The sequence below is a fragment of the Oxyura jamaicensis genome, chromosome 18, assembly GCF_011077185.1.
Source record: "Oxyura jamaicensis isolate SHBP4307 breed ruddy duck chromosome 18, BPBGC_Ojam_1.0, whole genome shotgun sequence".
NCBI classification, from domain to species: Eukaryota; Metazoa; Chordata; class Aves; order Anseriformes; family Anatidae; genus Oxyura; species Oxyura jamaicensis.
Window position 1 is genome coordinate 137,121 of NC_048910.1, and position 25,582 is coordinate 162,702.

The 25,582-nt window shown below is 43.5% G+C and overlaps 1 protein-coding gene across 5 annotated transcripts in view; it reads right to left on the bottom strand.

Moving 5' to 3' along the window:
• Positions 1–25,582, bottom strand: part of GAS7 (growth arrest specific 7) — a 111,199-nt gene that overhangs the window by 16,462 nt on the left and 69,155 nt on the right. For 4 of the 5 annotated variants that reach the window (XM_035342676.1, XM_035342680.1, XM_035342678.1 and 1 more), the window contains 5 exons: positions 22,034–22,087; positions 13,254–13,343; positions 11,250–11,365; positions 3,966–4,040; positions 526–604 (listed from right to left, as the gene is read on the bottom strand). In XM_035342676.1, the coding sequence (XP_035198567.1) occupies positions 526–604; positions 3,966–4,040; positions 11,250–11,365; positions 13,254–13,343; positions 22,034–22,087 (414 nt within the window). The remainder of the gene's footprint in view (positions 1–525; positions 605–3,965; positions 4,041–11,249; positions 11,366–13,253; positions 13,344–22,033; positions 22,088–25,582) is intronic. The other variant, XM_035342677.1, reaches the window with a different exon arrangement.

Genomic DNA, 25,582 nt, shown 5'->3' on the forward strand with positions numbered 1-25,582 from the left:
GTCAGAATCCCGGTTCTCTTCCTTGCAGACAGGTGCAATTTCTTTTAATGAAAAACTAAGGCTAGAAGTCTTTTAGCTTACTTATCAGGTGGATTAAATGAGCTATGATTTTGGCAGGAAAAAACAAACAGTTTCAAAAAGCTCATTCACCAGCTTTTTAGTTCTTAAGAATTTGTACTATATGCTTTAAGTATTTTCCCTACAATAGTTATGTGGGAAAGGAATTCGCAGGTGGCTTTGCGCTGTTTCCCACGTCCTTGTATTAGAGATAATGAGGAAACAAGCTAGAGACAAGTGCATGGAGAAGCTAGACCAATTATAAGTTGTTATCGGCGCGTGCTGTAGTTAGTTGCCTATACATACTCTGTGAGAACATGCAATAAAGGAGGACGATTATACTCGCATCGAGGTTGCATCGTTACTCTGGGACCGTCTCCCTTTCCGACAGAGGTACACCCACTGAAGGGGACACACAGATCAATTACAGGGCAAAGATTTTTGCAAAATGTAGAACTAATTATTTACCTTAGAAGAAAACTTGAGATGAACCTCTGCTTCATCAGCAAGACTCTTCTTTAGCTGAGCCCAAGCCTCTCCCAGCGTGCTGAAAAAAATCACAGTGCAACAATGATCAGTGTCCTGTTTTCTGTGTATCCTCCCAGCAAGACTAATCACACAGCTTCATATGACATACCAAAGCTTTGTAGCATATCATGCTCTGCAAAATCAAGGAAAAGTAAAAGCAAAAATCTGCGAAGATAATGATGTCTGTCACCAAGGAAGAATTGTATTTGGACTTTATGTGGAAGATCTCTGAAAACACTGTTCATAATGAGTTACAGAGATGCCAGTCTCTTTAAGCAGGATACTCCACTATCTTATCCTTGCTATCCTATACTGTCTTATCCAAGATTTCTCTTTTTTAATACTTAACATAGAATCATAGAATCATTAAGGTTGGAAAAGACCTAAAATCTTCACTAATGCAGTTTTTCCATCACCTCTTCTGTTTTATATCTTAGATTTGATTAATTGGATATATTACTTCTCTGTGGAGAAGTATTTGAAAGCTATTGGGTCTCTCTCCACACCTTCTTTTTCCTTCAGACAAGTTATTTTCCAGATAATGGTCCTCTAGACCATCTGCAGCAGCCTAGATTCCTCTTAATGTGTCATAACAAAAGATACACTGACTTCTAGCAGAGGTCTTCCGGTTGCTAAATTGGTAATAGAATATTTTCTATCAGACACTCTTTCTTTTGCATATCTCAGTATGATTGCTTTTTCAGACAACAGCATGAAGTTGTTGATGAATAAGCTTGTGATTCACTATAACCAGATCCTTCTCCCACGAATTGTTATGTAACTGTATCTTTCACATCATGTGAAAGTATAAAAACTTGGTACTTTGTCCTTACTGAAATGCATCTCAATTTCTCTCAGTTAATTTCTCTAGTTTTTCAAAATTACTCTGAACTGCAATCTTTTCTTCAAATTTTATGTTGTCCCTCGTAGCTTTGTCTCATCATCCCTGATGTCAATAAACCCATTCTTTCTTCTCTGATAGGTCATTAATGAAAATATGAAAAAAATAATCTGGGCATGGGACAAACCTTGTGGACTGTCACTCCACAGCTACTTTGTTTGTAAGTAGCGAGTAGGATTTCATACCTAGGTTTGCACCTCAGCCTTTATTTAGCCCACATTTTTCTTGCCTGCCTACAAGAATCTCCCATTGTCAAAAGCTACGCTAAATTAAGAGCTTTGATGCTGACTCCTCCTTCCACATGGCCTGTTATTCTGTCACTGCAGGGACTTAGGTTGCTTTGGCACAGTTTCTTCTGTATACAACCAAAATCATTGCTCAACATTTTGTTTTCCATTAAGTGCCTCTAGAAAGCGTGACTGCTTATTCAATCATTTTCTTGAGGTTATATAAAGCCAACTGATCTACAATCTCCCATCTCCTCTCCATCCCATAAACCTCTTTCCAGAGACAGTCATATTTGCCCCTTCTTGGCAGCCTAAAAAATTATTTCATGAGCATTTCAACTTAATGATCCGTAATCTCTGTCATTGTTCCTTTGAGTCAAGCATGGTGTCCATTGCAGCTGAACACTCTGAGAATGCTTCACTTATCTAAGTGCTCCCAACTCTTCTCCTTCCCTAGTTAAACCCCAAAGTCCCCTCCCATTGTTTATTTGTTACTGCTATTAGGTATTTGAGCTGCATGGTGGTAGTTGATGTATTAAAATAAGGCATTTCAGCATACTAAGCAAGCATCTTCTGTATCTCTTAACCAATTACAATGAGTTAAATGACTGTGGATTTTATTCCTTTATGTGCCTATGCAACAGCACTATACTCACAGCAGCTTGACCAGAATGATCACACCAACACAGATTAACCCTACTCCTCACCCTCATGTCCTATTCACATAAACGATGGTGGGTGCTATTACCACCAGAGGAGGGTAGAGGATCCTGGAATAGAGCCCATATTTTAAGTTAATTCCATAGATGGCTGGACAGCAAAGGTAAAAAATGTTCTGTGGAGTATTATAGCAGCAGAAACTGTTGTGTTCACACAGCAGTTAATGAAGTCCCCGACTCACATCTTTTCAAGAATGACAGGGAGACCCTGGTAAATGTGTATTTTAAGAATGCTGTGTTTAAGTCCCATGTTTGATTCCTTCAAGTCTTCTTGTTTGCTGGTATTCCTCCCTCACTTTTTTAAATGGAAATCTTCCTCTTTCTGGGTCTCACCAATTCCCAGGATCTTCTCACTAGCCTCTTTCTGGACCTAACCATGATGGCCAGCACAGCACCAGGAGGAGAAATTCCAGGAGGACTTGTTTCCATTCCCTCATCTTGCCACCCTTCCAGGCATAGCACCACCAAGCAGTGTTCCTGGCTCCCTGTACATCTAAAGGGAGCTCTGAGCACTGCCAGGGGTGCTCTGCTCCTCATCCCCTTCAATTCCCTACTTTAACATTTTTAAGCTTCAGTTCTCATTCCCTCTCTCTTTTCATCTCCTGTCTCCTGCTTCTTCTTCCCCTTCTCCTGCTTTCTCAGGCCTTCCACCTCTCTCCTGTTGAGGGTAGTAGGTAGTACGAGGAGGATGTGGAAGAAAGCAGTTTTAGCTTTGTTAGGAGCCGGTTGACACCTGCCCCTAAAAGAGAAAGAACAGAAACCATGGTCAGTGGAGATGTTTAAATGAGTACCACCCTGGCTGGCCTCTTTTCTTTTTTGTCCTTGGCTACTGGAAGCAAAGCAAACACGCCATGAAGCCTCACTCCCAGAAGAAACACACTGTGTCTGAACTAGGGTGAGCATAGTTATTTCCAGCCTTGGCTTTCAGTACTTAGAGGGCTTATATTGGAATAGACACAGCTAACTATTATAATCCTTCAGGAGTACTATATTTTTTTTCAGTATTACCAAAGGATTGCAATCCAGCCAAAGTGCATTGTCTATTATCTTCTCAATAACTTCCAAAGTTATACTATGGTTTGTTTGGCAGCCTTTGTTAGTGAAAGAAGCACTGGTGCCAGAGACATCCCACTGTATTCCTCACCAAGGCCTCTTTGGTCCTTCCCTTTTCTGCAGTGAACATCCTTTCAGCAGTATATATATATATTACATATATTCCTCCATATTCAAATTAATTTAGCATGTATATATGCTAATCCCTAGAGGAACTACTGCTGGTTTAAACAAGTATAACATTAAACACAGCAGTGGAAATGCTAGGTTCTATATAGGTATTCCTAAAAATTTACCATGAATATCTTCAAAAGAAAAATACTCCAAAGCAATTGTGTCTTCCCCAACATACACAGGATGCTAAGCTAGATAAACCTATACTGAATAGGAGAGCTCAGGAAAAATGCATGTACCTGCGTGGGAGGAATTACTTACGTTAGAAATTCTTGTCTTCTACAAAAGTTACAGAGACAAACTTACCCTTCTTCCTGAGCAGCCAAGGAATTCTGAGACAGTTTGGACAGATTTTTAGCATATTCCTCCTCAATCTTTATCCTACACAGATAGAGAGAAAATACAAAGACAGCAGTAAGCAAGCATTAATGCAGAAAACCACATACATAATTTAAGGAAAATCTCAGCATTTCAAGGAATCTTTTAACAATTTTCCTTGCAGTCTTCAGCACTAGTCTCAGGATCCCTCTCTCCCCCTTTCATATGCTAAAAATACAGCAGCAAGAGCATGGATATATGCAGGACAGCATACATGATAAAAAAAGAAAAATCTACAGTTCTGGAGTGCAAATAACAAGGATGAAGTGTTTCCACTGTATAACACGGACGGTCTACAAAACTGGGCTCACTTGCAAAGCATGTGTTTCAGTGTGCTGCTAAACATGAGGTTACACATCACTGAAGCAAAGATTAGGGAATGCAGCTACACAGAAAAATTTTATGTGAGCAATGCCACATCACTGATAATCAGGCTAGAATCAACCACTGGAGGCTCGCCTCCCACAAGAATAAAGATGTGACCTAGGGAGAGTAAGGATGAACAAATGTTTAGAAATTCACCAGCAAAAAGGATAGAGATCAACTCTACCTGATTAAAGAGGAGGAAACCAAGTGGAGACATGGCATCAAGTATTAAGCACATAAATGGCTATTCCATGTTCCCCATGGTCCCTGAATCTGGGGTGCTAGACTGCACCTTCCCTAAGAACACAGAATGTTTCCTTCTCCCTGTTTCAGATGACAAAGCTGGTGAAGACGTGGCAGAGGCTTCTGCATACCACGTGCAGGATTGCAGCCCCTGCCCTTCAACTATCCCAACTGTAGCTGCAGCAGGATCCTGGTCCTTCTCTGCATTCACTCAGCATCATCATTCCAGTAAGAGGAGCTGAGCTTGCCAGCAGTGGGAGTGACAAAGACAGTAGCTGTTGGCACAGGCACATGACTGCTATGGGATTGGCTGCAGGGAGAAGAATGAGAGTAGCCGTTGAGTGAGGTAATGGGGGTAAATGCTTACTACACAGCAGGGAAGGAAAGAACAGCCACAGTTCAGTGATGATGTGCATCTTGCTTGAAACCCAACTCAAGCTCCCTTGACATTTTTACTGAGTCAAACATTTGCAAGGTTCTCCTAACTAGTGAGAACTACTTTGCTGATTTTCAAACAAGTTTGCTCTTGTTTGCTCTTGTCTTGGGAATGACAGTGAGCATTGTGGCAACCAATCAGGAGCAGTTCCTGATTCTGTGCTGAGCTACAAATAGGCAGAGGAAAAGGGAGACAGAAGTTGGGATATTTTTGGCATACCATTCTGCAGTAGCTAGTCGAACAAACACTGCTACGTGTAATACATTCAAGACAAGAAGGGTCCCTCTGGCCAGCTGTGTCTGATATTCTGGGATGATGAAAATATGGTCTGAATGTCACCCCAAGATGCAGCTGGCTGAGGCCCAAGCTATTTACCCGCTCTCTGCAGCATTACAGCACAGCACAGCTACAGACCTCACCCAGCACATTGAGTCTTTTACTCCTCATCCTGTGAGAACAAAACCAGCCAGAAGCTCAAGGCCAAATCTACAAGAACATGACTCAGAAATTGCCTGTCACTCAGAGGTATCAGTTCATGGTCTCTGTCAATGACTGACTGCCCAAATCTTGGTCAACATGGGCCTTTGGTCTGTCTGAAGAACTCACAGAACAAGTCAGGTTTACCAGCAGCAACACACTAACCAAGCCTCAACACTGCTTGCCTCCCCTCGCCCATGTGACTATCTGCCAGTACTTTTCTCACATTCATTTAGAACACCTCACAGAAGAAAACATTCCTTTGAAAAACAAACAAGCAAACAAACAAACAAAATCCACTAATTTTGCATCAAAACATAGAATGGTTTAGGTCGTAAGGGACCTTAAAGATCATCAAGTTCCAAACCTAGCAGCCACGGCCAGGGACACCTTCCACTACACCAGGTTGCTTGAAGCCCCATCCAGCCTGGCCTTACATACTTCCATGGATGTGGCATCCACAGATTCTCTGGGCAACCTGTTACAGTACCTCACCACCTTCATTGTGAAAAATTTCTTCCTAATATCTAATCTAAATCTACCCTCTTTTAGTTTAAAGACATTACTCGTTCTCCTGTATCACTACACTCCCTGGTAAGAAGTCCTTCTCCAGCTTTCTGGTACTACCTTTTAGGTACTGAAAGAACCCCTGTGCATGACCTTGTTTCCAAGCTGGTTGATCCCCAAGCCTGGTCCCCAGCTTCCCTGTTCCAGCCTGCAGCTCTCCCTCACCCCACCCCACCAATGCTGCTTCCTGCATCTGTTGTACCAACACCAAGAAATACAGTTGCAATGTGCCAGAGAAAAGCTACAAGAGATGAAGGGCATCTAGCTCCCTGCAAAAGCGTGCACTTTCTAAGATACTGCCTGTGGAGCGCGGAAGGGGCAAGAGCCCATTACTAAGGGAAGCAAAAGCCTCCAGAAGTCCCATCAATCTCACTCTGGGGCAAAGGGGGAAACACCTTCTGAACAACCTCCAGGGAATTACTTAGTACTGACACATGAGCATGAGAAATCCTCAACAAGCACATAAACTACCGGAAGTGTAGATTACTTAATATTCCTTCCAAGCACAACCAACATTTCATTTATAGGGAAAAAAAAAAAAAAAAAAGTGTAACTGTGTGGCTAAACTAAATGAAGGACTGAAGTCTCAGGGCATTAACAAATTTGTCGTTTGGCACTACTAAGAAGACAGGCTGCCTTGAAGGAACAAGTTGTTGGAGTTCTTCAAATTACAGTAAAAACGTTATTGTTCAACAACCCCAGACAAAAACGACCCTCAGCCTGGTGTCCCTTCACCTTTTGTGGCAAAAACACATTGAGCACCTTAGCTTCAGTGACAGACAAAAACAGGACGAAAGTATATCTCAAAAAGGGAAAAAATGCTTCCTGAACTTGGCCAAAATGCCTACCTTCCAAACACTGTGTTGTGATTACTGTGAAACACCAACACAACAGATATACAGGGAGTCCTGAACACCGTGATCCTATCTCTGGAAAGTCCCAGGGTTGTTATGAAATTATTCCAGCTTCACACAAGAAAAAATAAAGTTTCTTGTTTCTACGAACTTGTTCAAAAACTTTCTGAATTTCACTCCTGTGTAGTCAGAAGCATCACAGCTTCTAAGTGCATTTTGATCCATATTGTCTTAACTTTATTATTTCCAGTTGAGTGTTTTTTGTTTTTTTCTAAGTACATTGTGTGCTCACACACACATTGTAGGAGTTCCAGACATTCTATCCTATAGTGGATGAAGAAAACCTAGAGAGCTATGAAAGGAGGCAAAGATGATCTGATGAGACTACCGTAAGAAAAAAAATAAATGCATTATGACAACATGGAGAACACACAGAAGAGGTGGTAAGAGGATACCTGACAGACATTTAAACAACTGTCAGTTGTGCGAAGAAAGTGACTATGAGTCTTTTTACCCTATTTCTCAAGATTGTGAGGCAACAATCAGACAACAGACATCAGACAACAGAATTTCTTTCTTGCATATAAATGCATTGCAAAAGTCTTTGGGGTATAAAACGTTGCCACGGTCAAAAACAAGACTCAAAAGGATTGGACAAACAGTGGAAGATAGGTTTACAAATACCTGCTGAACAAGGCAGACCTGATGTAATCTCTGGCTGTGGAAATTCCCAAACTTTTGGTTATCAGAAGTTGGAAGGACAAAGACTCTGATTTTCTTTTCCTGCTAAGCAGTGAGTACATGCACATAGTAAAGTCTATGGACTATGCAAACCTTTATCATACTCAATACAGACATTAGCCTGCTTGTGTTTCTTTTCATGTGGCTAAATAATCTGCTATGTATTTTTACACTTTCTAAACACAACTCAGCTCAAAAAGTGTCAGTAGACAAAAACTGAAGACAATGTATTCCTTTGTTAATAAAAGTCCCTTCCCTTCCTATACCCTGAGAGAATAATGCTATTCAGGGGAATCTGCAAGTCTTCTTGGCTGTTTTGTACTGCTTACTTGAATGTAAATGTTGGATCACAATTTCACTTCCAATTTAAAGAATTCTTTCTTTCTTTCACACACAAACACTTGATCTTTCGGTTCAGCCAATTTCCTAATTATTTTCCTCCTTTTCTTGAGGTCTGTCTTATTTATTTTCAAAGTATTATAACCCTACCATTGCCTACCTTGTAACTCAACACGAACTGAAAGAAAAGCATTATTGCTCAGTCTAAGACTGGTATTTACAAGAGTAGCTCCTCTAAAAGCATCTACTTGATAAACTAAGTTTCAGTTCATATTGCCAGTTGTTGGTTATTTGGTAAAGAAATCTGATTAATGTCTGCTAGTACCTATGTGTTACTGCCACTTACTCTCCTGTCCAGAAATATTTAGTATAAATGGAAATTACAGTATTATTTCTTCCATAATTAAAACTATATATATCGTTACCTTATTTAAGTCAAACCTTGGACTTCTAAGAAATCTTCACTATTCCTGCCTTTATTTCCTTCTTCTCCCTTCTAACCCCTCTTCTATCTCTTCCCATGCTTTCAGTCACTCTAGTTCCCCAATACTACTTCACTATGTGCCTGCTACTGCTATTTATGTCCCGTTACATGACCCGCTACTAGGATTTCCAATTCTTCCATTATTTACCTAGTTTCTGTCCCTCCTCAAAGTGTGTGTCATGCTGCAAAATTATGTAAAACTGTCTAATGCCAGCTCCATATTTAAAGATATTTTTATTACCTGTCTGAGCTTCAACTACAGAAAGCTGTTTTTACAGATGCAGTTTTCTGAACATGAGAGCTTCTAGTTAATCATTTTGAAATGAAATCCTCCTCCTTTTCCATAGAGCGATCCTGAATAATTTCTTCGAAACTGTAGAAAAATGCATTCATATTTTTATAATTCCTCTCTAAATCCTCTCCAAACTCAATACTGAACCTTCTTTGTTTTCAGCATACAGTGAATCTTTTCTATATTTTCTTCCATAACATGCCTGTTTCTTCCTATAGTAGCAACAAAAACATTCTTCCTTCCAGCATCAGAACTGGTCTCTCCTTACTCTAGCCCAGTCTAGCTGCATTTCATGCCAACTCTCCCTCCCATTGGAATACTCCTTTCATTTGTTTCTGTCAAATTTCATTATATATTTCTTTCTTCAGAGCACCTTTTCTCCAATATTCCCTGTCCATTCCTATAATGATTCTGCTTGCTTTTTTTTTTTTCATCTTCTAGCTTTGCAAGTCTATTTTCCTTTGCCAGCTGATCCTTCCTTCTATCTGCTTCCACTGCTCACATTTTTTTGAGGGATTATACAGGCAACTGTCTTACAAAGACATTAGGAACCAAGCATGGATTCTGGGCACTCTGCACCTCATATATCAGACTGTCTTTATCGCCTGTGCTATACTTTGTATAGCCGCCACACTATTACTAAAAAAAGCCTTTTTTTTTTTTTTTTTTTTGCCTATTATTAAAAAAGGCTGAGAGGAAGGAAGAAAAACCTAAAATGAAACCAACTATCTACAGGTTCCACCCAATCAAACTGACCCACAAAATCCAATGTGGATGTGTTTCTTGCCTTGTTCATTGCTTCCACCACTATTTACATCAGCACAACCATGCTGTGACTGCAGCAGTAGAGCAGGAAGACCATACCAGCTCAGCAGTAAGCACCAGTGGAGAATCAATAGCTGAGGACAGCTGCCCCTTCAACTGTTGCAACTGCCTCCAAGACAGAACAACGATTAACGTGCTCCGCCTTTCTCTTGGGATTCAGCATCATTTCTTCCCTGTGGGCAGAATCATCTCCCTTGATCTGCTGGCTATGCTGCTTTTGATGTAGCCCAGGATATGGCTGGCTTTCTGGGCTGCAAGAGCATGTTGCCAGCTCACACTGAACTTCTCATCCACCAACAGTCCCAGATTCTTCTCCTCAGGGCTGCTCCCAGTCCATTCTCCACCCACCCTTTATTTGTACTTGGAATTGCACCAACCCAGGTGCAGGATCTTTCTCTTGGCCTTGTTGAACTGCATGAAGTTCGTGTAGGCCCAACTCTCAAGCTTGTCCAGGTCCTTCTGGAGGGCAACCTTTGCCTCTAGCATGTTGACTGTACCACACAGATTGGTGTCATCGGCAAACATGCTGAGGGTGCACTTAATCTCATTGGTTATGTCACCTACGAAGATGTTAAACAGTGCCCAGTACTGACCCCTGAGGAACACCACTCATCACTGGTGCTTCTCTATTTTTTAGACAAAATATTTTATTTCTAAATATTACCTCTACTCTGTTTTTCCCATATTCTGGTTTTCTTTCAACTCTGCAGCTTTAATTTTCTTGGTTCCCTCCATCTAAATGGAAGCACTATATGCAGCATGACTGAGACAACTGAGACACAAGTGAGAGCTGGTGAAGAAGTTTCTTCAGTAAAGAAGTTTTTCCTAATATCCAACCTAAACCTCCCCTGGCACAACTTTAGCCCATTCCCCCTCGTCCTACCCCCAGGCACATGGGAGAACAGACCAATCCCCACCTTGCTACAGCCTCCTTTAAGGTACCTATAGAGAGCGATAAGGTTGCCCTGAGCCTCCTCTTCTACAGGCTAAGCAACCCCAGCTCCCTCAGCCACTCCTCATCAGACTTGTTCTCCAGACCCCTCACCAGCTTTGTTGCCCTTCTCTGGACTCGCTCGAGCACCTCAATGTCCTTCTTGTAGTGAGGGGCCCAAAACTGAACACAGCACTCAAGGTGCGGCCTCACCAAAGCCAAGTACAGGGGGACAATCACATCCCTAGTCCTGCTGGCCACACTGTTTCTGATACAAGCCAGGATGCTGTTGGCCTTCTTGGCCACCTGAGCACACTGCAGGCTCATATTTAGCCGACTATCAACCAATACCCTCAGGTCCTTCTCTGCCAGGCAGCCTTCTAACCACTCATCTCCCAGCCTGTAGTGCTGCTTGGGGTTGTTGTGCCACAAGTGCAGGACCTGGCACTTGGCCTTGTTGAACTTCATACCGTTGGCCTCAGCCCATAAATGCGTTGGTAAACATTAGAGAAGTGTTTTATGTGCTTTATGTATTGGTAGTGTAACTTTTACAGTTTTACCAGTTTAAGCTCTGTGATTGATGTATATAAAGAATATCCACATTAGGAAAAAGAATATTGCCAGAAATAGTCAATTTGATAGCAAAATGCTAATTACCTTTCTCGAACAAACTCTGCCATTTCTTTCTGTGTTTGTTTCCCTTTAAGTTGTTTTTGAAGAAGAATTTCAAATCCCGACACTGTATTGTTCCCTTGTGAATCCTTCTTATCAGCCTGGAAGGAAAAGGAAGTTCAAACAAAAGATATGGGGATCAAAAGCACAGACACACAGTTCCCAGTGGCAGTCTGATTTCTCTCTGAGGAGTATGAGCACACAGCAGTAGTGTCTGAAGAGCCTTTTGCAGAAAAGACCTCCTGTAACAAAAACTCTCCTGGGCTGACTCTGGCAAGCATAAGCCCTGACAGCTCAACACCCTGCAAATTAAAAATGGGTTCTGGAGCCAGTACAAGGGAACTGACACAGGAAAGGGGACGACTCTACTGCCCAATTTGTAATGCAGTCTTAAGTTACCAATAATAGACTGTAAAATTCTATGTCGATTTGCACTCAAAACACACAAAAAAAGCAACACCGAGTCTGCACAGATTTGCTGTAAAGCAAGGCAAAACACTAACTTGTTCAATAGCTTACCACAGTCTATCCCATCTTTCATTTTTTTTTTATTTTTTATTTTTTCCTACATGGCCCTTTTAATTCCTTGCTCCACCAACTTCAGCACTGCTGCAAAGACTAACTGTCTCCTATCTCCGTTTTTCCATATTTCAGAATTTCATTTCCACCCTCTTCTAACAGACCCCCAGAACACTTCTGTAAGGATTACATTTTTTGCTCCAATACCTTTGGGCACTGTATATTTGCACCAAGGAAAAAGCCACATTAATCAAAGTATGAGACTTCAGGATGTATGGCCACAACACCAGGCACTGGGCAACAAACAGAGTGTTGTAAGCCTGAGACTGGAGGAGTGGAGTAGACTGAAGGAAGGCAAGTCATGGCCAGATCATGAATCACAAGGCTGATTGAAAAGAAAGACTTGGGAGCAGATTTATGGGAGGATAAAGAAGAAAAGCAACTTTCACTCGAGTTCCACTGAGGGCAGGATTTGAACTAAATCAAGCAACAAAGCAGTTATCAAACTTAAATGGAAAGAACCAAGCAGGGTGGTGTCTTCTGAAAGACACACAAAAAATAAGCTTATAAGCCATTTCTAACTTTGTTGCTTATTGGGATCAGAAGACTGGAAGAAACTGAAGAAGCACTTAATGATTTGGTTACGTGACCATTTGTAAAGCATGCTAGTGTATTTGAGCAAGTTACTGCCATTAGTCATAATCTGCTGTGCATACCTCACACAACACTGAGCACTTACAAGGGGAATGTCGCTGCAGTTATAACTACATTGTTTTAAAATTGAAACTCATTTTTTTAAACAATGGAAACACTACAGTAACTGGTAACTGAGAACACATGCAAAATTCATAAAAAAGTTCATGAACTGGCTCTTACCTAACATGGGGACAGCTTCTGGTCTCTTCTCACAGAGGCTGGCCCTGCATCCCCCCTCCCCTCGCCCGCTACCAAAACCTTGGCACATACACCCAACACATCTCATCCTTTATAAAACTAATTTATCATCTGGCCTCCACAACATCCTGTTAGAGGGAGCTTCAAAATTTTGCATAAGATTTGTAAATGGGATACCTCTAGCCTCCATGTGCATTCATAGCTGTTGTGCTCTGAAAACAATGAAATAATGTTCCATGTCCGTCATCCCCCCTCCTGCTGCACAGCTCTTTTGGCTGAGGTATTTTGAGATGTGTAGGTTTGTCGTACATACTACCCATTTCCCGACCAAAATGATCACCAGACAGCTCATGCTGACTTTTTGGACACTCTTCAAATAACTGTTCACATGCCTGAGCCTGGTTAGATGGCTTCCATGTTATCTTCACTGGCTTCTTCAGTCTCCCTTGCACTGTCCTAGCTTGCTGCAGTTCAGCCCAAATTCTCCTTCACGTTGTACCACAAATCAAGCTATTTGTTCCACTTTTTCTGAAGCTCAAGAATTACAAAATGGCATGTGGATGGCTGCCCACTTACCCAGAAATAATCACAGTAGCTCCACTCGGAAGGTTTCAGCAACTGCTGCTCTGGCATTACATCAGGGTGGGGGAAAGTCACACAGTTTATCTGTAAGAAAGGAAAGCAGAAGAGAGATAGAAGGTAGTAAAATTTAGCTGGTGATGAGAAATATGCAGATGAAAAATTATATACATGCACAACAATCAAAAAAACTACACTGAACGTGTCAGTGAAGAAAAATTGGTTGTTGCATGGAAACAGCAGCTAAGTATTCCCAGAAAGCTCCTGTGAGCAAGCAATAGCGTTGGCTCAAAGGACAAACTACTTGTTTCATAAGAGGAAAACCTGCCTGATTCAGAAGTGCCATACACAAGGTTCTCCTAGATCTCTTACAAAGCTGTGGAAAAAATACCTGATGTGAAACACCCTGAGCATGCTCTGAACGCAAGAAATAATATAAACAATGAAGAGTACTGAAGGCACTGTTACTGGCATAGCATAGTATCATAAAATTATTAAGGTTGGTAAAAACCTCCAAGATCATCTTATCCAACCATCTCCCTACCACCAATATCAGCCACAAAATCACATCCCTAAGTACCATGTCCAACCGTTCCTTAAACACCTCCACGGACAGTGACTCCACCACATCCCTGGTGGAATCTCATCAGCAATTTTGGTTATGTTAGTTTCTTACAGGATTACAAAAAAAAAGTGTTATTTTTTCAGCACACAGCCCTTTAATCTGTATTAGAAACCTTTACAGATAAAAGTGGTGCTCCTAGAGAAAGGAATAGAAACTTTTTAAATCAGTTAAGCTTCAGTGCATAGAAGCGCACAGCAATTTTTGAGATGGAACCCATCATGCAGACATTAAACAAAGGCACAAAAATGTAAAAGTGCTCATTAAGTTATCACAGCAGAAAATGTAGCCTGATAAAAGCACAGTGTAAGTGAAGAAAGTGACAGATAGGGCAGAACATGCTGCAGCAAACTCTGGACGCAACTAAGCCCTTTTCAAGTGAAGCACCAGCAAGAGTTGGGTCTCACTCATAATGCTTCTGTAAAACTCCTGCTGGGTCCTCTTACTGTACCATCAGGTTCACTGGACACTAAGGGTACTTGTATATTAATCAAAGAATCAACCAAAATTAGGGATGGAAAAGTATCACAGATATAACTGTTGTTTGCTGTTTGTTTTTGTTTTTTGTTTTTTTGGAGGGGAGTGGGGGGTAGGGAATTACTTAATATTCAAAGGAAAACCAAGAAAGGACTTTGGGCAGGGCTAGCACAGCTGCACAGGCAGACCTAAACCTAATGCTTATAGGTCGTGAATCTGCCTTTGGACTTTTCAAAGGGGATCAAAAAGGACACTACACCCTTTTATGAAGAGCTGACTAGTATAAACCCACCATACCATACCAATGCAGCAATGCCTTTAGCTGATACAGAACTGTTCCTGCAAATCCACATTGACTCTGCCACTGTTTGCCTGCACCAAAGTTTCAGTGGCTGTCCTTTCTCCATCTTTCTCCAACCTCCTTCTTCAGAAAGGTCACTCATTCTTTACAGAGCATGCTAATTCTTATTTCAAAGCAGGCTCAGGACCCAGGCCACATGTTACCAACATCCATCTACTCTGGACAATAGGAGCAGGTGAAAACACTCAGTTCCTTCACACTCCTCCATCCAAAGTGTCACAGATCCTAAAACTCTGGCTCAGTTCAGAGCAAATGGTGCAGTGAAAGGCACCTGCATTATCCCATGCTGATCTCTGTCACCACATAGCCTCCAGCACTAAGCCTACCTCTGAGGAATGTTTTACTGAGTAAACCTTCTGCCTCAGCTAACATTTTCCTGTTCCTTGTCAGCTCAGTCATCTTAAGACAGCACTGCAAGCCTATCTTGTCCTGTTTTTTTGGTTAGGTAGGTTGAGTTACTTTCCCTTCTCCACTCAGGGACCAGTTCTAAAAGCCTGCAAGCGGAGTCCACCATCACCTGGAAATAGCCCAGCCACAGAGAGGAGCCCACGACCCTCCCTCCTCTGTGTGTGGCCAGCCCAAGCAGAGGTTTGCTGAGAAGATCGTGGGCACTGGAAAGTTTAGGTGCAATGGGCTGCCTGCGTACACTAGTTCAACACCCTGCAAGCAACTCTCACCCCATCAGGAAGTTTCAGACAGATCAGTACAAATGTCTTTAAAATAACAGCCAAAGACCCTAAGCAAATCACTAGTTTCAGACAGTGTCTAACAAGCACCAACTTGGATCAGTACCAAGAAGACACACAACGACAACATACTTCGCAGACAACAATAAGCCTCTACTTGACTTCACAGATTGCCAAATTCCATACTAAAGCTAATCACAGACTGCTCTTGTACCTTAGCATACCTCCCTGCTGACCACTTCTTGAATAGCACGATACATCATATTTTTGCCTTAAAATATAAAATGACCTCAAAACCTACACACAACTGCCCTCTCTTATAAGGGTGAACTGCTTGGTGTAAGTATGAAATACAGTAGGTCATCTGGTAGCAAAGACAGAGAATGTAAAATATTGCTAGCAAAAAAAATGTTATATGTAACCATGTTGAGGAATGGGATGGGAGACACAGGTTTAAACACTTTCTGGCTTTGATACTGTATCTTGCACTCACTGAATAAACCTTTGGTGACAGACACAGAGTGCATGAAATACTGCCCTGCACACTGCTACAGCATGTGCTTACACAACACTCCTCATGGGTCTCCAGGACAAGGTACCGCCCCCTAAGAGCAGGTTGCCATGCTACAGTTACTTAGGTTGTGCCTCAAGTTAAAAACAGGCAGCAGGAGAAAGCAAAAGAGGTGAAAAGATTGCCTGGAGGTTTTAGAGACACTGGCAAAAATTCACTTCTCCAGTCACGAGCATCAATACTGCAATGGTAAAAGAAAGCTATTCTGGTTTCCATCTATCAGATTATCCTCTTACTGGTGGAGTTGCAGATAATGTCAAGGAGGTCCCTTGTGGAAATACGGTACTGAGTGAAGTTCTGTGTGGACCAAGATCATTTCTTCATCAAGACAATAATGCTTTCAAAGCAGATTTCTAGGGCACAACATTGTCACAACGGATGAAAAGGAGCAGTGTGGAATGCACTTCCTAGTTATATTTTGCAACCTTCACCAGATGACTGGGCATCACCCCTCTGCACACATCAAGACACAGTTGTGATAGATGGCAAGAAGCACATACAACACTAGTTGAGAAAGGAAATTGCAATGGAAATTCATATTTCCTGTTAAAAATGGAACATGCCTGACAAAAATTAAACCTGTGTCAGTTGGAAGCTACTTACTACAACTGTTACATCACTGATATGCTGCATAAATAAAATCACCGGAAATTCCCACACTTGGAGAGATGAAGGTGTCCCACTGAGATGGGCTGAATGCACCACACTACTTCCATGTACATGGCAGGAAGAGAAATAGTGATTACAGATCAACAGGTGATGAAAGTAGGGTTAAATTCATGTTTTTCTCAAAGAGCATTCTCCGATTCAAAGTTTTCTTAATAAGTAAACATTCTTCACTGCTCAGAAGTTTATGCTTAACTATATAGAAATGATGCTGAATTGGCTGGAAAACATCAGTTACGTTTATTACCACATCCAAAAGGAAACTGGTGTCAGAATTTAAGAAGTACAATGCAGAAGCTTTCAGAAGCTTTTGAAATCCTAAAATAAAATAAAATAAAATAAAATTTTTGTGCAGTAAAGTTAACTTAGAGTTTCCTACATTAAGTCCCTGAGGAAGCATGACAATTTTCAAAACTCTAGAAATACTACTAAAACAATATACAATTGTCTAGGGAATCTTATGACTCTTTCCTTTCATCACCAGATTTTCCTACACTTAAACAAGAAGTCTTGGATTTGATTTTCCAAATATTTCTAAAACTTCACAATGTATCTCAGCAGGACAGGGATGACTGGGCAGGCGCTGAGCAGGATAAGGCCATGAGCTCTCATCCCCATATCTCATTTCCCTCACAAACCTTTCTCTGAAATATTCCTTTCCTTGTTTCTAAAAGGAAAGATGGATGAAAAAAACACTGGTTCACCAGCTCAGTCCCACTGATAGTCTTTTGCCTGATGCTATTTTGCACTAGCATCTTTAACAGTCCAGTCCACAGTATTATCAACCCCATAAAGAGTGATGCTCACTCCCTCCTCAAGGTACAACTGCTTTCACTAATCACATACCTAACAGCAGGTCAGCTTAAGTGCAGAGTCCAAATTCAAACAACATGAAAGACAATAACCATGCTCATTTCTTTCAAAAATGATGACTAACCAACAGGGCCTGAACAAAAACATGCAGAAGTGACTATTATAGTTGTTACTACTTTATGTATATTAAATATATATTATAATATGTATCTCAGCTAATGACCGACTCAACTTTAAGAGAAAACAAGACAGCATTATATTTGCACTGACTTCACTGGGACAGCTTACGTGATAATCAGCCTCACTATGACATGAAGTCCTCATCCAACCTCTTCCCTAATAAAAATAATAGTTGTCAGCCTGCAATAAAGTAACTTTAGTGAAAAGGCACCAGTAAGGCCTACTCCAAACATAAGCTAAACAAACAGACAGGCAGAAATCAGCCTGCCCTTTCGTCTATAACCAAACACTAGTGGCACTGGAAAACCCGTTTCAGAGTGCCGCTGGATTGCCAAGGTTAAAAAAAAAAGGTACACAGTCAGAGAGGCCATGCTGTGACAAACACAGTGACAATAAAGCTGAGAGAAAATAATAAAAAAAATAAAAATAAAAATAAAAATAAAAAAGCAGACAAGCAACCCAATTTGATGCTTTTCTCTGACAGGTCTGTTTTGTACCAAATTAAGAAATGGATAAAAATACTTTTGCCTGTATATTGAGCGTGAACAAAATACTCTTTGCAGCTAAATATTCCAGCTCAGATTTCACAAGTACATTGGTAGTGACAGCAAAATAAGCTGTTAACTTTGTAGGTGACTTGTCTGAGATGCAAAAAAGTTACAGAAGAAAGGTCGGAGGGACACAGATGAGTTTACAGGATTTGCACAAGACAACGTGCATAGTAAGAAGCAGCTTTGTTGGCCTGGATATACACATTCATTTCATGGACTTCAAAGTCCTCTGCATGCTTTGAAGTGGCTACCAGCAGCACCTGGTAAATGAGACAATACCAAGCAACATGAATAAAACAATAATAATTTGATCAAGGTTTAGCTAATCAACCACATATTTATTACATAAGACACTATATAAATAAGCAAGCAGACAGTGGGTGAGCTTACTCTGCCATGCTGAAGTAAAGCAATTGCTGAGGGGCAATGTAACTTGCTCTTTTCTTCAACTTTTGCACGTCCACAACACCTTAAATACAAGGCAACTTTGCCAGAGTGCTTAACTGCAATAGTTGCTTCACCATCTCAATTAAGACCTGAACACAAAAAGTAGATTGACCAACTCTGCTGAGTGTAGTAAGATCACCTGCCAAATGGGGCTCCTTGGGCAAAACAGACAAACAGGAAGGATGGCTGTAACCTCTGAAAAGATTAGGCACAAATAAAGGCTTGAGCAGTTTTCACTCTGCCCAGGCAGGGAATCCAAGGAATGTCCAGGTTGTGTCTAGGTAACTTCAACACCATGAATTTGCACATGCTTTTAGCACTGGCAGGGTGATACTGCAGCTGCAGTACAACAGGAGGGGAGAACCACCAACTGAAGTTCTGAACATTAACAAAGAAAACTCTCCGACTTTCTATTACAAGGGGTAGATTTCTGCCAAAAGTGTTTAGGAACCTTCCTTATTTGGCCTACCTGTAGAAAGGCCCAGAAGTTATCTGCTCAGTGCCTACCAAACCAAGGAATTTCTGATAGCTTCTGCCATGCTCTCAACCCCAGGGCAGAACAGCGAATGCTGCTGCTGAATGGACAGCCTCATACTGTTCATCTCTTTGTGTCAGATGCAGAGGACAGTAGAACAAAATACTAAGCTATTTCCTCTCTTCCCATCTGCAGCAGGGGTTCCAACATAAGCAATCTAAATGCCAGCATTTTCCAAGTCATGTCTTACCTTGATAAAGCACTAAAACATTCTTCAGAAAGAAACTCACACTCAGAAATCACTGTATCATCAGATACATTCAGAAAGTTTCTTCAAATGAAACACAACTTTATTCTCCCAGGACATGGTATCCCATTCTACCTTTTCCATTTAACTCTCCCTCACCTCCACTACATGAACCTCAGCTTTCAGAGGTAATCCTTGTCCAGAGGGTTATCTGTTCAGAAGGCAGACAGCAAACCATCCAGGCTAAAACTAACAACTGAACCTTGAAAGTCACTGCAAAAATCAATGCAAACCACAGACCTGCACTTCTGCTTCCTAAGTGAGCATCAACAATTTGTGCAAATGTCAGTTTCGTAACAGTCTATGATACAACACATCAGGGGCTTCCTTTCCAGAGGAAACAGACTCTTAGTGTTGGTAACATTTGTTTACCAAAATCACCATATCCTTCATGTTGTTGAAACAGTTCGGACCACACCTGCCTTCAAGATTTCCAGAAGCAAGAATAAGTCATGCTCCCAAACTGCACTCTGTATGTAGAGAAGGCACTTGCATTCCTAGAAAGTCAGTAACTAAGTCCCACTCTTCTGCCAGGCTACAGCTGCCGATGAAGTCTCATTACCTGATGTTTGCAATTTACCTATTGCAGGGTTTCTGTTTAGGTGGAGTTTGCTGGATCGAGAACTCTGAGGTTAATGACCAAAGTCGTCTTTGCAAAAAGAGGTTCTGCCTGAGTACTGCTACAGACCAAGAAAAAACATTCAACAACTCAAGGACATGCCCTGAAGCTCTGCTAACCAGAGCATCCCAAAGTCAGCTGGAGATGTGCACCAGATGGCACACAGGCCAACAAACGTGACAATGAAAAGCCTAAGTCTTCACCCTGTAAGCAGCAAGTATTTCAGAAACACAGGCACTCTTGCTTTTATGTTGCTCTTGCATTACAGTGCAATCCACCCGAAAGCCACGTCCAAACCCTCTGCCCAAGATATTCAGCTTGTGGTTTGCTCCCACCCCTCTCACCCTGACAGGGAGGAGGCTGAGAGTACGTTAGGTGGCTCAGATACATTCCCAATCCCAGCCACCTGGAGACCCTACAGCATATCAGCTGATTCCCCAGGACATTTGCCAGTCTGTCCAAACCAACAGATTTATATTCACTTCATGACATACCACACTCTCATTACATCTTCTAATGTTTAAAAACTGATTTTGATAAAAAGAATCCTCAACAGTGTATCTGTTTTTTTCCTGAAAAATGTTGCGATGTGGCAATGACTAGAAGGGGAAACCTGAGCATACGCCCTTGCTCCTGTCACCAGAAACCCAGGGAATCACCCTCACTGAGGGACAAATCAACAAGCTGTATGTAACTATGCGGACAACAGCATCCTTCCTGTAGTAGCGGTTAACCATAATATATAACATTAAACATTAAAATTATAACATTCCTTTCATTGTCTTGGATTTTATACCTTGGCAATGCTCACAACTACAACCATGCTTATTCCCTCTCCTTTATCACAGCAATTCATTTACCTTCTTATTTATCTTTATTATTTCCTTTTAAATAAACCATTGTACTTCCAGCCACTTCCATTAATTTCTTTTGATATCCTTCCTGTTTTTAAACATCTGTCATGTACTCAGGAGTCCAGAATTGCACCCTGTGTTCCAGATGAGGTCATCACCCATACAAAATATATTAAGATTTATAAACCCGATACTGAGAACATCTTAACTGTACCAACTATATTTAATTATTTTTATGAAAAGCAATGTATCAATAACTTCATACTGATACCTAAAATTTTAGCCTGTGTCACAAATCTTCAGTTGCTCTGGCACAGAAGAATACCTTTGATGCCTTTGAAAATACAAGAATTGTTCTCTAGCAGGGCAATGACCTGCATTTTTCTATCCTTTCAGAGCTTATCCAACTTCAGGCTATTTCAGGGAGTGGGGAAGAACAGTTAAAAGGTCAGTAAAATTTTCTCAGGACACCTGATTCACAGCCAGAATCTTTAGAGAATACCTGTTCCCTTTTTCAGTTATTTTCTTACCTCCTGGTCATCCCAGAATCACTAGAATTGAAGGGAAAAATTGCACAGGAATTTGCACTCTGAAAATCTCCAAGGATTAACAGAACCAAACAGAACATCCTGAATTGGAAGGGACCCATAAGGATCATTCTAGAGCTTCTCGGGGCCCTGACTTAGTATTTAAACACAGCAAAACTACTCGTGGCGAAGAATCTGCTCCTGAAGTCCATCCGGAACTTCCTGCAACACGACCCGTCCTTCCACCGGGCACCTCCGGCAGCCTGGCTCTTCGCCTCCGCTGCCGGCTGCGCTCGCCCCACAGCCACGACCCCAGAGCGCCTAGCACCCCTGGGCCAGGAAGGCAAAGCCGGGCACGGCGCCAGGCTCAGGTGCCCTCGACACGTTCCTGCCGCGCTGCCCCGTGATCAGTCCCCAGGATCAGCCCCAAGCGCTCCGGCCCCGGCTGACGAGGCGGCCGCCATCGACCCGCCCCCCCCCCCCTCAGTCCGAGGGGGTGGCGCCCGTCGACGGCGGCGCGCAGCGCAGACCCCCCGGCCCCGTCCGCTTCAGATCGCTCAGCAAGGCGACTCGCGGCCACCCCAGGGGGCCGGCAGCCCACCCCGGCGCGGCGGCACTCACCGTCAGGCTGCTTTCCTTGCTCTGCCTCCGCGGCGCCGCCGGGGAGCCTGGGGTCTGTGGAGAAAAGCGAGGAGCATCGTCAAGGGCGCTCTCGGAGCCTAGCATGGCGGGCACGAGCCGTGCAGGGTAGGCGCTAGGCCGACTCCATGGCACGACACGGCACGGCACAGGAGCTGGAGGCGGTGCTGCCGTCCGGCAGGGCCGCGCCCCTTCGCCGCGGCCAATGGCGGGCCGGGCCGGGCCGGGCCGGGCCGGGCGGCGGAGCCCGCTGCCAGCCACCGAGGCGGGCCGCCGGCCCCGCCGCCTCCCGCCCAAGCCCTCGGGGCGACACCGTTCCGACGCTCCGCCTCTCGCCTCCGCCTCCGCCGCTCTGGAGGGAGTTGCCGGGGGCAGAGTCAGCGCTGCGGCTGTAAGGCGGGCGCGCCCAGCGCGGTGCACGCCTGCCCCGGCCGTGCGCGCAGCCCGCCGCCAGGGCGTGACAGCAGGATGGTGTGGCACAGCCGGGCTGTCTGCTCGGAGGCGGCAGGATCCGCTCCACTGCGTGCGAGCCCACGTGAGCTGCCGCCACCGCCGTGGTCCTGTGCTGTGGCCCCCACATTGCTCTGCGCCGTGCTCCTGTATTTTGGGGATCGCCACCCGCTGTGAAGACTATGGGGACCACGGGGGATACTCTTAGTGGGGTAGAGGCGAATGTATCTGAGCTAGCCTGGGCCAGGGCTCTGCTGGAGCCCCTGAACATAGCATTTCCTTTGAACTACAACTTGAAATTCAATGTCCAGCTGAAGTCCTGTCAACAGCGAAGTGACCAGGGCTGAACACGCGAGATTTCACACTGACCTGCTGCTGGCCTGCAACACACCAGCCAGGCAGTTCTGCTGTTCCATTTGTGCTGGTTGTGACAACCTGAACCAGCAGCATTTAGCCGCTCTCTAGGAAGCTGTAAGCGAGGCCTGGTCCTGTGCCCAGCACAGTACAGTTCTGTTTTGTTCTCAGTTGTGGCTTTTTCCCCCTTGACCTGTTTCCAAGAAATGTGGCTGAGCTTGCCCAAGGGATCTTGCCAGCATTTGCTTGCATGATGGCTGCTGCCCAGCAGCATCCTGGAGAATGTCTGGAAGCTGCTCTCCAGCAGGAGAAAGCCTGTGCCAAGAACAGGCAAGGTGGCAGTCAAGGCAGAGCAGCTTGGGATGGCCCAAGAACAAGGTAGGAGAGGAACAGGCCAGTCTGTAGAAGAGTCTGAAGGCCTAGAGACCAGCACTAGAAAAACACCTTCTTGTAACCAACAGCAATATGGTCAGGTGTCTTCCTTACTAAGAACTCTTCTGCAAAAGCATCCACAGCTCCCAAGAACAGCAGGCTCCCACACGGGTGTGGACATAAGCTTCTCTTAGCATTAATGCAACCAGCAGCTAGTTACAGATGCAAAACTAGTTAAAAGATCAAAGCACGAATGAGGCCAGGACTTCAGTTTGGGAAAGCTGGTAATGTAAGAGCAATGTAAATTATACTCCATGATACTTCATGGAGGCTGTCGAAGTGAATGAAAGAGCATGAAAAGGATTTTTGTCCATGTGATGGCCGAGTCAGCTAAGCAAAGCAGTGCATGAAAATAGACTCCATGTGTATCTCAAATGTGAATCTGAGCAAAAAGATGACTTTAGGCTAACAGGTGAACTTGAGTGAGACTCAGCACCATAAAAGAGGCAAAAGTTAGAAATAAGGTATTGGGGGAGTCAGTTAATCTGACCTGTGTACCAAGATACATGTATAGCAGATATCTTGAGAAATGAGATTTGTTGCACAAGGATTAATACTGCTTTTTTTAAAGAGAAGTCACACCTTACAAATTTAATTGGGGTCTCTGAGGGAGACACAACAGGCGTGTGGACAGGGTTGTACAGTAATGCTCCATGTCAGCTTTTAAAATGGTTTTGAGCTAGTTTAGGTGTCCATGTGCTCTGCCTCTTGTCTGTGTAAACTGCTCAGAGAAGAAGCAGTGTAGAAATTAAATGTGAAATGTTTGTAATGGATGTGGAAAGAACAAGGAACCTGAAATGATGGACTGTATCAGAGAAGATGTCATGAATCCACTGGGAAAGTAAAACCAGAAATACTGGCTCAGCTGAAAGAGCACCCATGGTGTGATGGGGCAACAGTGAAGGCCAGTACCTAGCAGGCCATGGACAAAAAAGAGGGTGAAGGCAAAGGGGGTCAGTGAGCAAACAACATAAAATTTAGATAAAGAAAACAGAGGGACACTAAGAGCAACAGGCAATCCAGTTCAGCATGGTAACTGCACACAAAACGCACATTTCACTGTCAGTACTTAAATAGTTGCAGTACAGGAGAACCTAGCAGTTAACAGATAAATCAAAAAGAGAACTCAGGTCCTGTACTACCAGGAGAAAAGAGCAAGCAGGCAGGGAAGCACAGAAGTGCTACCTAGTACCTATTCAACTGTTGCAGTTTTGACAGAGAATGAAGAGTTTCAGGGCTGGAGCTGGAAGAGGGCCCTGTGGCATATGACGAAATGCAGGGAATACTCTCCTGGAGACAAGAGGTGGTGCAATCAAAAGTGCAAGGATATTTAGTAAAAGTTTAGACAAACAGGCAGAGGAGAGCGGCTGTCAAGTCAGCATCTTGAACACTAGCCTGAGGTGATGAGATGGGTGTTGCACAGGCTATGTAAGGCAGGCCTGTGAAAGGACAAACAGAAATGGATGAAGTAATTGAGGAAAACATTTCAGACAAATTATTTGTGAATAATGTCTTTGGGAGGGAAGGCTGGAGCTGTGTACTGGGTTTACGTGCCAAGGTTTTGGTAGCAGGGGGCCAAAAGGCTGGCTTCTGTGAGAAGAATCTAGAAGCTGCCCCATGTTAGGTAAAGGCCCCGCTGCTGACTATAGAGTCGAGCCACTAAATGATGTTGTTTGTGCCTCAGAGAGCATATTTAAGAAAGGGAAAAAAAAAATGTTGCTTACAGCAGCTGAGAGAGTGAGAGGAGTGAGAAACAGTCTTGCAGGCGCCAAGGTCAGCAAAGAAGGAGGGGGAGAGGTGCTTAAGGCACCGGAGCAGAAAGTCCCCTGCGGCCTGAGGTGAGGACCACAGTGAAGCAGGCTGTCCCCCTGCAGCCCATGGAGTACCATGGTGGAGCAGGGTTTCACGCTGCAGCCTATGGAGACGACAGAGGCTGCGGCCTGTGGGGGACCCGCGCCGGAGCAGATTCTGCGCCGGACCTGCAGTCTGTGGAGAGGAGCCCACGCAGGAGCAGGTGACCTGGCAGAAGCTGCTGCCCGTGGAGGACACAGGTTGGAGCAGTTTGCTCCTGAAGGATGGACCCCATGGTACGGACCCGTATCTGGAGCAGTTCTTAAAGAGCTGCTGCCTGTGGGAAGCCCATGCCGGATCAGTTCAGCAAGGACCGCATCCCGTGGGAGGGACCCCACAGCGCAGGGGATAAGAGTGACTGAGAAGGAGCGGCAGAGACGAAGTGCTATAGACTGACCACAACCCCCATTCCCCTGTGCTGCTCAGGGGAGGAGGTGGAAGAGG